This window comes from Ranitomeya variabilis, chromosome 3 (assembly GCF_051348905.1).
Source record: "Ranitomeya variabilis isolate aRanVar5 chromosome 3, aRanVar5.hap1, whole genome shotgun sequence".
NCBI classification, from domain to species: Eukaryota; Metazoa; Chordata; class Amphibia; order Anura; family Dendrobatidae; genus Ranitomeya; species Ranitomeya variabilis.
Window position 1 is genome coordinate 380,537,377 of NC_135234.1, and position 12,934 is coordinate 380,550,310.

At 41.6% G+C, this 12,934-nt stretch overlaps 1 protein-coding gene across 7 annotated transcripts in view; it reads left to right on the plus strand.

Annotated features, from left to right (window-relative positions):
* Positions 1-12,934, plus strand: part of SPOCD1 (SPOC domain containing 1) — a 250,479-nt gene that overhangs the window by 60,499 nt on the left and 177,046 nt on the right. For 6 of the 7 annotated variants that reach the window (XM_077299608.1, XM_077299610.1, XM_077299614.1 and 3 more), the window contains one exon: positions 1,801-1,926. The exons of the other annotated variant lie outside the window; for it this stretch is intronic. In XM_077299608.1, coding sequence (XP_077155723.1) covers positions 1,801-1,926 — 126 coding nt within the window. The remainder of the gene's footprint in view (positions 1-1,800; positions 1,927-12,934) is intronic. 7 annotated transcript variants of the gene reach the window in all.

Consider the following 12,934-nt stretch of genomic DNA (forward strand, 5'->3'; position numbering starts at 1 on the left):
ATTAGGATCGGCTGTTTTGTCTACTGAGATATGCCAGTAATGTGTGCACAAAAATCTCCAAGCATTTCCAAATAGTGGTGGTCAGAGATGGCAGACATCATCAGTAGAATCGAATTTATAATTCAGAATTTCCCACGTATCCTATTGATGTTTGTTGTCTTGTTCTTTGGTGCGTAGTATGATTTGCAGACAGGTTTTTCATAGCAAAAACAGTAAGTAGGCATGTGGTGTAGAGTCATGCACACTTTCACATTCATTCTGAAGGGAGTTCTGACCTAAGACATGCAGGATGCCCAGGAGGAGGATCAGCACGGATTGTGATAGGCATCAGGGAGCTTGTAAGTAGTTTTAAATTACTGTCAATTAAATAAGTCAGAGTTTAATTAAATAGTAGTTGCTGGAAGGTTTACTTTTCTGCTGGACCCTCTAGAGTCCTCTAAACAGACGGAAAACGTAAAATGAAAGTCATTTAGGTCTCATTCACATTAGCATCTGTTATTCTTTTCTGCTTTCTATTTCACTGAAAACTGGAACAGAAGATCCCAGAGGAAGAAAATTTGTAATCACTAAAAAAGGAGAGGTGTTTCTTATTCTCTACTCTTTTTGTTCTTATAATAAATAGAGATTAATAGAATATTCCCATCTCGTACATTTACGAGACATGTTCATTAATGTAGTCATGGCCGAAAGTTTTGTCAGCCTTGAAATTGTTTGAGAAAATGAGGCATTTGAAGAAGTACATGAAGAAAATTATTGCAGTCACGCATTCTTTGTTATACACTTGTCTATTTTTTTTAAATTGTATTATATATTGGAACAACACATAAAAAAACTGAGAAAAAAAATGGCAAATTGGACACAATTTCGCATAGAACCCCAAAAATGGGTGTGATGCATCGGCACTGTCAGGGGAGATGTCGGAATTCCTATTCATTTGTGTATATAGTCTGTCCAACTCTGCACAACCTGGCCACATTCTCAAGATATATACAGGTCTGTTTGTTGGAATCTGAATCTACTCTACAGTCATGGCAAATCTTGTAATCTTATGGATATGGCATAGATATACGAAATGGGAATATTGCTTTTAAAGTTTTCAAAAACCTACAGTGAACAAGTCTCAATGGTGCAGCGTTTAAAAGACCAGACTGCGGTAAATGGATTGGCAAACAAATCAGTGATCTACTTACAGTAACAGATCACTACTTCTAATGCTGTTCCATACAACCAGATGTATATGGTCAGCATTCCTTCACCATTCTGCATCCCTTTCTAAAAGAACGACCACGTTTCTTTTTACAAAAAGTAAATAGCTGCATGATACTTCCCAGAAGACAGGAACGGAAAATTAGATTTTTAAGGATTTGTTACAAAACGGATCGTAATGGATTGTGAATTTTTCGTGGATCCTGAAAACTAGAAAACAAGCTACCAGTGTATACAGAGGCTAAAATATACCTTTCAATCTTCTAATGCAAGACTTTAGTTAGCTGTTGGCCAAGTAAGATGTCTTTCCGGGCGACTATCCTGTAAGACATCCATACCTGGCCAAGCGTGCTTGTGTTCTCAGTTGGAAAAGGGGAGCTGTTGCCAGAAACCTTAGACTGTGGACTATCTTAAAACAAAAGGATTGGCAGATGAAAAATACTGTTGGGTTCCCCCCGTACACAGATGGTCAACTGGTCACACCTAAGCCTTTCTAATTACTATATTATTTTTTTTATCCCAAGATATCTACCATTATGTAGTTCTACTATGGGCAAATAAAAAACTTTACGTTTGATTTTTTTCCATCTACAGAGAGCAGAAGATGAATCTTGCATTCTGTTGGGATCCTGGAATGTAAATTCCAAGAAGGTGGAGATGCTGGATGAGTTAGAGAGACCTTCTGACCAGACAGAATTGGACCTTCAGATAATAGTACAGGTAAATATAATTGCATAGTCTATTGATCCACCTTTTTCAGTGCTATCTCCTCAGAATGGGAGGTGCCTAATATTTGGAAACTTACCACTGGAATTTCTGTCAGAAACCAAATCTAAACTCCTTTTGCAATGTGATGTGCCTTCATGACAAGGTGATTTTCAATTTTTTTTTTTTATCTTCCCGTTCTTCCACGACCATTACCTTTTGATTTTCCTGTCCACACAGTCACTTCACCCATGGCTGTTAAACCTTTCACAACCTTTGACATACCTATACGCGATTGCAGCCAGGAACTCCGCTTACGTCATAGCCGAGCCCTGGCTGTCACTGCCAGGAGCGGTGCTCGCACTGCCTCTGGCTATTTAACCTTCTAAATGCCACAATCGATATCGATCACAGCATTTAGGAGGCTAGGAGAGGGTCCCCTCCCCGTTCAATCTGCGCCTCTGTGACATCATCACAAGGGCCCAGTCGTTGTCATGGCAAACATACTGGTCTGCCAACTACGGGAGCCTGTTTAGACCATGCCAAGAGCATAATATAAGAGGATTCTGTCAGTGCAACACTGTCGTGTATAATGCATTGCAATCCATTATGCCAGCAATAAGACTAATCTAATATATAAAGGTGAATGTGTGTGTGTGTTTATGTATGTGTGTATGTCCAGGATTGGCATCTGCTCCGTCACAGCTACAGCCACAAAATTTTGCGCAGTCACACGTCTGGACCCCGAGAGCGTCATAGGCTATGTTGTGAGGTGAAATTTTAACCTGCTCTTTCCAATTCACCAAACAATTTTGCCCCTATCTACATAATGGGGAAAAAGTGTTGGAGGCAAATTGACAGCTGCCAGATCTAAACAAGAGGGACTTAAAGAATGAGAGCGATGGTGCCAAAGAGTATATACCATACAGTTGCTAAGGTGGGGCCCCGACATGGGATACTCACCACACACGGGGATATGAACACACACACAAAATGCGCCACAAACTACCACGTGCTTGAACACATATACCACCCTCAGTACACATTTCACCACATATACACCAACCTCGCCACATAAAAGTCGAAACACAAAATGTCACCGCTCAATACTCGCCACGCGCAAAATTTGCCAAATGCAAAACTCGCCACATGCAAAACTAGGCTCACTCAAAACTCACCTCATGGAAAATTCGCCACATGCAAAACTAGGCTCACGCAAAACTCGCCACAAGTGCAAAACTCACCTCATGGTAAACTCGCCACACGCAAAACTTGCACACGCAGAAAAATTGCCACATGCACAAAAGTTGCAACACATGCAAAAGTTACCTCACACAAAACTTGCACATACTCAAAACGCACCACACATAAAACTCGCCTTGCGCAAAACTCGCCATGCGCAAAACTTACTGCACACAGCTTGCTACAACCTGTCACATGCAACTCGACACACAAAAAGTTGCTACATGTCGCCACACAAAACTCATCTCACAAAAGTCGCTACATGCATGTTGCCACGCGCAACTCAACACACACAACTGTTGTGTGTCGCCTTCAAAAATAAAAATCTGATTAATAAGGAACAAATGTACCATATAGGAAATCAGTCACTGTCAGTCACATGACCTGTCTCTTATGTGTATGTGTGAGCTAATATATACTGTACTGCCAGGGGGGAGGGCTTCCTGTTGGCTGGGGATTTATTATTAACAGGGTTCCCAGAGTCATAACGATAGTCTGGATCCAAGCACATACACATTAATTGCCTCCAGGCTAATAAAGCTCCATCAAATACATATATAAACAGGAGAAAATAAGGAGCATGTAGTATTGCATATCAAATATCCTTTATTGGTACAAAAATTTAAAAACAGTAATATGTTTCAAATAGATGGTGTCTCCCAATCAAACACGAGAGGGGGAAACTAACCCCTATATTGCCTCCATAAGTAAATACTGAAATCAACATAAGAGGGGAGCTGGAAGAAAAAACAGCAAACCCCCCACAGTAGAAGATAGAATTATAAACGCACCAAGGTATGTCCTCTGCTAATGCAGTAGCCAAAACAGGGCCACAGTAAAGTGCATAGTGCATGGTAATGTAGTGAATACCAAAGGTGAGCTTACCAGTTGAGGGGGCAAGAAGGGGGAGTCCCACCGGAACAAAAGAGCGCCCCGACACGCGTTTCTCGGCAAAAACCACGCCGCTTTCTCAAGGGGATAACGTATGGATGGTACAGGACCTTGTTATAACCCCCCCCGGCCCCGGTCACATGTGTGATCCCGGCCAATCCGAGCGGCGCCACCGGCGCATGCGCACTGCGACGGACGGGTCAGAAATGCAGGACGGCGTCAGACACAGTGCTTATTCTCCTGTGTACCCTTTACCTACAAACAAGAGGGGTCCAACGGCTGCATCAGGGCCTTATAGGGAATATAGGGTGAGCCGACGCGGAGCGGGGGCGCCATAACGATATCCCATAGGGTGCCAACCCCCGCTGACAGGTAGTTCAATGCTAGACAGCAGATAGGGTCTCTCATTTCCCATCACCAGTTTTTTTCACATTGTGTTTTGTTTGATTTGTGGGACAGCCACAGGGTTGTGATTTTTTTTTTAAATTTTTAATAAACTATTTTTTATTTTTTTGAGTAAAATTATGCTTTCCAATAATAGAGACAGACATAGATACTTTACAGACTCATAAATTATAAAAAAAACAAAAAAAAACAACATTAATAAACAGTAAAGATCATATAAACATATGTATGTTTATACAAATAAGCACAGTCCATATATGCATCTTGTGCACCCGGATAGCTGGCACAGAACCACAGGAAGAAGATCCATAATTTCAAAAAGCAAGCTGTAGATGGAGTTTTTTTTGTCTTTCTGGTTCGTGTATTCCATCAAATGCAGGGATAAGGGGAGGGCCCAAAGGTACGAAACTGTTACTGGTGATAAAAACACAAGACCTTTTAAAATCAAGAAATTAAAAGCAAGAAAGTTACGATGGACAAAAAATGAGGGACCACAGGGACTAATCTAAGAACGATGCTAAAGATAAGGAGCAAAACTCAGGGATTCATTCAGACCCCTGGGGGTCAGAGTATCAAGTAGAAAAATCCACTTGGATTCGATCTGTGCAAGGCGCTTCTTATAATCGCCACCTCTACTACCCAGGTGTAGTACGTCAATCCCCCTGACCAGGAGCAATTTATCGTTGCAATTATGGTGTAGCCCAAAGTGCCGTGGAATTGTTTTTAGGTCAGCTACTGAGAGCGCTGTCTTGGCCGCGCCAATGTCCCGCACATGCTCCCGCACACGAACCCTCAATTCTCGGGTAGTAAGTCCAACATAGATTTTTGGACATGGACAGGTAGCATAATAGATGACAAGTTATGCGCTGTCTAATTTGGAATGTTCTTAAACCATCACTTGAGGTAAAATCGGAGCAGCGGAGGACATTGGCGCAGGCTGGGGATTTATCAGGCTGCCAATTTAGCTTACAAATACTGAGGTAAAAATACTGACCAAATAACGTGTGAACGAGGTCTAATACAGGAGGAGATGACATACAGGTACATACTATATACAGTGGAGATGACACACAGGTATATACTATATACAGGGGGAGATGACTTACAGGTACAGTGGGGCAAAAAAGTATTTAGTCATTCAGCAATAGTGCAAGTTCCACCACTTAAAAAGATGAGAGGCGTCTGTAATTTACATCATAGGTAGACCTCAACTATGGGAGACAAACTGAGAAATAAAAATCCAGAAAATCACATTGTCTGTTTTTTTATCATTTTATTTGCATATTATGGTGGAAAATAAGTATTTGGTCAGAAACAAACAATCAAGATTTCTGGCTCTCACAGACCTGTAACTTCTTCTTTAAGAGTCTCCTCTTTCCTCCACTCATTACCTGTAGTAATGGCACCTGTTTAAACTTGTTATCAGTATAAAAAGACACCTGTGCACAACCTCAAACAGTCTGACTCCAAACTCCACTATAGTGAAGACCAAAGAGCTGTCAAAGGACACCAGAAACAAAATTGTAGCCCTGCACCAGGCTGGGAAGACTGAATCTGCAATAGCCAACCTGCTTGGAGTGAAGAAATCAACAGTGGGAGCAATAATTAGAAAATGGAAGACATTCAAGACCACTGATAATCTCCCTCGATCTGGGGCTCCACGCAAAATCCCACCCCGTGGGGTCAGAATGATCACAAGAACGGTGAGCAAAAATCCCAGAACCACGCGGGGGGACCTAGTGAATGAACTGCAGAGAGCTGGGACCAATGTAACAAGGCCTACCATAAGTAACACACTACGCCACCATGGACTCAGATCCTGCAGTGCCAGACGTGTCCCACTGCTAAGCCAGTACATGTCCGGGCCCGTCTGAAGTTTGCTAGAGAGCATTTGGATGATCCAGAGGAGTTTTGGGAGAATGTCCTATGGTCTGATGAAACCAAACTGGAACTGTTTGGTAGAAACACAACTTGTCGTGTTTGGAGGAAAAAGAATACTGAGTTGCATCCATCAAACACCATACCTACTGTAAAGCATGGTGGTGGAAACATCATGCTTTGGGGCTGTTTCTCTGCAAAGGGGCCAGGACGACTGATCCGGGTACATGAAAGAATGAATGGGGCCATGTATCGTGAGATTTTGAGTGCAAACCTCCTTCCATCAGCAAGGGCATTGAAGATGAAATGTGGCTGGGTCTTTCAACATGACAATGATCCAAAGCACACCGCCAGGGCAACGAAGGAGTGGCTTCGTAAGAAGCATTTCAAGGTCCTGGAGTGGCCTAGCCAGTCTCCAGATCTCAACCCTATAGAAAACCTTTGGAGGGAGTTGAAAGTCCGTGTTGCCAAGCGAAAAGCCAAAAACATCACTGCTCTAGAGGAGATCTGCATGGAGGAATGGGCCAACATACCAACAACAGTGTGTAGCAACCTTGTGAAGACTTACAGAAAATGTTTGACCTCTGTCATTGCCAACAAAGGATATATTACAAAGTATTGAGATGAAATTTTGTTTCTGACCAAATACTTATTTTCCACCATAATATGCAAATAAAATGATAAAAAAACAGACAATGTGATTTTCGGGATTTTTTTTTCTCAGTTTGTCTCCCATAGTTGAGGTCTACCTATGATGTAAATTACAGACGCCTCTCATCTTTTTAAGTGGTGGAACTTGCACTATTGCTGAATGACTAAATACGTTTTTGCCCTACTGTATATACTATATAAAGGAGGAGATGACATACAGGTATATACTACTCTATATATATTGGAGGAGATGACATACAGGTATATACTATATACAGGAGGAGATGACACACGTATATACTATATACAGGAGGAGATGACATACAGGTATATGCTATATAAAAGAGGAGATGACACAGGTTTATAGGAGATGACATACAGCAGGTATATACTATATACACGGGAGATGACATACAGGTATATACTATATACAGGAGATGACATACTGGTATATACTATATATAGGAGGAGATGACATACAGGTATATACTATATACAGAAGAGATGACATACAGGTATGTACTATATACAGGAGGAGATGACACATAGGTATAAACAATATACAGGAGGAGATGACATACAGCAGGTATATACTATTTACAGGGGAGATGACATACAGGTATATACTATATACAGGGGATGACATACAGGTATATACTATATACAGGAGATGACATACAGGTGTATACTATATATAAGGGAAATGACAAACATGTATATATTGAGGAGAAAATGAGAGGTGTGAGGTAAAAATGAGAGGTGTGAGGTGAAAATGTGAGGTGAAAATGAAAAGGTGTGAGTGCAAAATGAGAGGAGTGAGGGAAAATAGTGGAGTGATCGGAAAATGACAGATGTGAGGTCGAAAAGACAAGTGTTAGGGGGGAATGAGAGGAGTGAGGGGGGAATGAGAGGAGTAAGGGGGAAAATAAGAGGAGTGAGGGGAAAAAAGGGAGGTGTGAGGGAGAAAATGAGAGATGTGAGGTTGAAAATGAAAGATGTGAGGGGAAAATGAGAAGCGTGATGGGAAAATAAGAGAAGTGAGATGCTATAACTAACCACAGATATTTAATATGCCCAGGCAACGCCGGGCTCTTCAGCTAGTAATAGTAGAGGGACAAAGTTAAAAAAAAGGGTATACATTTTTTTTAAAATATATTTAAAAAAAATTATCACAAAATAAATTTAAAAAACTGTAAAAAACATTATACCGATAAATAGGTATATTTATGTAAAAAAACAAACAAAAGAAAAGCAAAAAAAGTATACATATTTGTGCATTGTCAAGTCCAGAACTACCCACCCTATAAAACTGTCACACTAGTTAATTCCTTCAGTAAACGTCATAAAAAAGTGGCAAAAACTCTGCCTTTTAACCATAGCTGCCTTATTACCATTACCACACTGTGAACGGCATTAAAAAAAAAAGAAAGAGAAACAATTCCTGAATTGCTGGTTTTTGTTCATTGTGTCTCAAAAAAATTGGTACAAAAAAGTGTTAAAGTGATCCTGTCAGCAGAATTTTGCTCAGTAAACTGCAGACAGTGTCAGGTTGGTACCGTTATCCTGATTAGGGTTCATACCCATATGTGAGAAAAAATGTTCTATAATCTGGACCGTAAAAATGGACGAGTGACATGTGAGTGTCATGCGAGTACAATGCGATTTTCACACCTAACATCCGATTTACATCCGATTGCAATGCGATTTTAACATGAGCTTTTACATACAGCAATTCTCTATGTCATTTACACATTGTTTTCCAAGGAAATATTCGTCAAAATACATATATATATATATATATATATATATATATATATATAGATACAGCTCTGGGAAAAATTAAGAGACCACCACATCAAAACCCTGTCATGGGCAGCCCAATCTCCAGACCTGAACCCCATTGAAAACCTCTGGAATGTAATCAAGAGGATGACAGATAGTCACAAGCCATCAAATAAAGAAGAACTGCTTACATTTTTGCGCCAGAAGCAGAGTGAAAGACTGGTGGAAAGCATGCCAAGACGCATGAAAGCTGTGATTAAAAATCATGGTTATTCCACAAAATATTGATTTCTGAACTCTCCCTGAGTTAAAACATTAGTATTGTTGTTTCTAAATGATTATGAACTTGTTTTCTTTGCATTATTTGAGGTCTGAAAGCACTGTTTTTTTTTATTTTCACCATTTCTCCTTTTCAGAAAAAAAATGCAAAGTGTATTGCTTGGAACTTTGGAGACATGTTGTCAGAAGTTTATAGAATAAAAGAACAATTTACATTTTACTCAAAAATATACTTATAAAGAGAAAAATCAGACAAACTGAACATTTTGCAGTGGTCTCTTAATTTTTGCCAGAGCTGTATATATATATATATATATATATAAGCCACCAACGGTGTCATGTTTTCAGGATTTCCTTAGTATTGCCCAGGTGAGAATTCCATCATCTAGACAGGCAACAATTCCATCTCCTGGGCCATACTAAGGAAATCTTGAAAACACGACCTGTTGGTGGCTCTTGAGGACTGGAGTTGGGGAACACTAGTCTAAGGGGTACTTCTCTCTGTTTGTCTGTCTGTCTTTCTGTCCTTTCTGTCTGTTTGTCTGTAACAGAAATCCCGCGCCGGGGACTACCTCTTGAAGCTCATCAAGAGAATGCCAAGAGTGTGCAAAGCAGTCCTCAAAGCAAAAGGTGGCTACTTTGAAGATCCTAGAATATAAGACATAATTTCAGTTGTTTCACACTTTTTTGTTAAGTATATAATTCCACATGTGTTATTTCATAGTTTTGATGCCTTCAGTGTGAATGTACAATTTTCATAGTCATGAAAATACAGAAAAATCTTTAAATGAGAAGGTGTGTCCAAACTCTTGGTCTGCACTGTATATATATATATATATATATATATATATATATATATATATATATATATATATATATATATATATATATATATATATGTCAGTGACACACATACAGGGGATGGACAAAATAATGGAAACACCTAACATTTTGCCATAATAATCTTCGAACATGTTATAAACATGCAAACCGTGACATATGGTAATGTTTTGTAGTTGATTATTTGTGTTATGTGATATGTGTATGTAAATCAACTGTTTGCTTTGCTGAATTGTAAGTACATTGATGAAAACCTGATACCAATGGCAGACCTCTCAGATTTTCAAAGAGGCCAAATTGTTGGTGCTCGTATGGCAGGCGCTAGTGTAACTCAAAGTGCCCGAATGCTTCGCGTGTCAAGAGGTACTGTCTCCAAAGTAATGACTGCGTTTGAAAGAGAAGGAAAAACGTTCGCAGCAAAGCACAGGTCCGGCCGAAAGTCGAAGTTGACTGAGAGAGACCGTCGGACTCTAAAGCGAGACTTGTGAGAGAGGATCGCAAGACCACGGCTCCGAAAATCACTGCTGAGCTCAATGAATACCTACAGAATCCAGTTTCCACGAAAACTGTTCATCGGGAGCCGCACAAATCTGATCTCTACGAAAGAGCTGCAATTAGAAAACTGCTGCTCTCAATGACAAATGTTTCCAAGCGTTTAGAGTGGTGTAGAAACCTCCAGAGTGCCCTCGAGCAGTGGAAACGTGATATTCTCAGACGAATCATCGTTTACCCTATTTCCGACCTCCGGCCGAGTGTACGCTTCGAGACAGCTGAAAGAAGCATTCCATCCAGACTGCCTTCTCCCAACCATAAATCATGGCAGAGGTTCTGTGATGATCTGGGGTGCTATTTCGTGGAGATCCGCTGGGCCAATGATATCCCTTCATGGAAGAATTAACAGCCGAGATTATTTAGGCATTTTGGGCAACCAAGTGCACCCAATGGTTCAAGCACTGTTCCCGGAGGGGAACGCCATCTTTCAGGATGATAATGCACCAATTCATACAGCTAGAATCGTTAAAGCATGGTGCGAGGAACATTCTAATGAAGTTGAGCATCTCATCTGGCCCCCACAATCCCCAGACCTCAACATTATTGAGCATTTATGGTCGATTTTAGAGATTCAAGTTAGACGTTGATTTCCGCCGCCATCGTCGCTCAAAGAACTGGAGGGTGTTTTAACTGCAGAATGGGCTAAAATTATTTTGGAAACAATTCACACCTTGTATGAATCCATACCTCAGAGAATTGAGGCTATAATTGCCGCAAAAGGTGGACCTATACCAAATTAAACTAACTTTTGTTGATATTTCCAGGTCTTTCCATTATTTTGTCCAACCTCTGTATATGTATTCTGAGACATAATTCTGAGACATGTTGTCAGAAGTTTATAGAATAAAAGAACAATTTAAATTTCACTCAAAAATACCTATAAAACCACTGGTAAATGAGCTATTGAGAGAAGAGCTTCAGTGACTAGCGGTGACGTCACTGAAGCTGTGCTCCCTCACGACCTGAACTGCGGTAAATTCTGGACCATGGGAAAATGTACTGTCGTTTTGAACAGTGTAAAAATGGATTCAGCGCACATACCAGGGTGTTAATAAAAATCTTTCATTTGGCTCTATTTGGAAGAATTCTTTTTAAAATGGTGCAAAATCAAATAGGATGTCTCAGACAACATTGCAAATATAAAATAGGGGGTGATTTATAAGAAGAACCATACGCATTTCGAACAATAAAGTTCTTGAACACTGGTCACATGGTTCATAGTTCACCGGTCCATAGTTCACCGCAGTTCAGGCTGTGAGGGAGCAGAGCTTAAGTGACGTCACTGATAGTCACTGAAGCTCCGCTCTCAGCAGCTCATTCACTAGTGGTTTTCAACTGGAATGGTCGCATCTTGGCTTGGCACCATCCAGGTTGAAATCTGTATATTTCCCAGATATGGATTACTACATGGGACACAACGATGGACAGGTGTGGGTATATTGTTGGTTTGTTATTTTACTTTTATTACAGGAGATCAAGGGCTTCGCAGGAATTAGGTGTGGTTGTAAGTATGGTTTAATTAAGAATATTAACCCCTTCCCGACCCATGACGCCACATAGGCGTCATGAAAACCCGTGCCAATCCGACCCATGACGCCTATGTGGCGTCATGGAATGATCGCGTCCCTGCAGATCGGGTGAAGGGGTTAACTCCTATTTTACCCGATCTGCAGGGAGAGGGGGAGTGGTACTTCAGCCCAGGGGGGGTGGCTTCACCCCCCCGTGGCTACGATCGCTCTGATTGGCTGTTGAAAGTGAAACTGCCAATCAGAGCGATTTGTAATATTTCACCTAAAAAACTGGTGAAATATTACAATCCAGCCATGGCCGATGCTGCAATATCATCGGCCATGGCTGGAAACACTAATGTGACCCCCCCCCACCCCACCGATCGCCCCCCCAGTGCTCCGTTATAGCGTCCGGTCCCCTCCGTCCGCCTGCCGGCTCCCCCGTCCTGCTGTCCGCTCCCCCGTCCTCCTGCCCGCTCCCCCCCTGCTCGTATGTCACCCCCCCGTGCTCCGACGCCCCCCCCGTGCCCCGATCTCCCCCCCCTTATACTTACCGAGGCTCCCGGTCCCCGTCCGCCTCCATCATGGGCGCCGCCATCTTCCAAAATGGCGGGCGCATGCTCAGTGCGCCCGCCGGCCGGCAGATTCATTAGAGGTACATTTTGATCGCTGTGGTAGGTTCTATCACAGCGATCAAAATAAAAAAATAATAAATAAACCCCCCCCTTTATCACCCCCATAGGTAGGGACAATAATAAAATAAAGAAAATATTTTTTTTTCTTTTTCCACTAGGGTTAGGGTTAGAACTAGGGTTAGAACTAGGGGTAGGGTTAGGGGTAGGGTTAGGGTTACGGGTAGGGTTAGGGTTAGGGGTAGGGTTATGGCATGTGCACACAGAGCGGATCGGCCGCGGATCCGCAGCGGATCGGCCGCGGATCCGCAGCGGATCGGCAGCGGATCGGCAGCGGATCGGCAGCGGATCCGCCGCGGATCG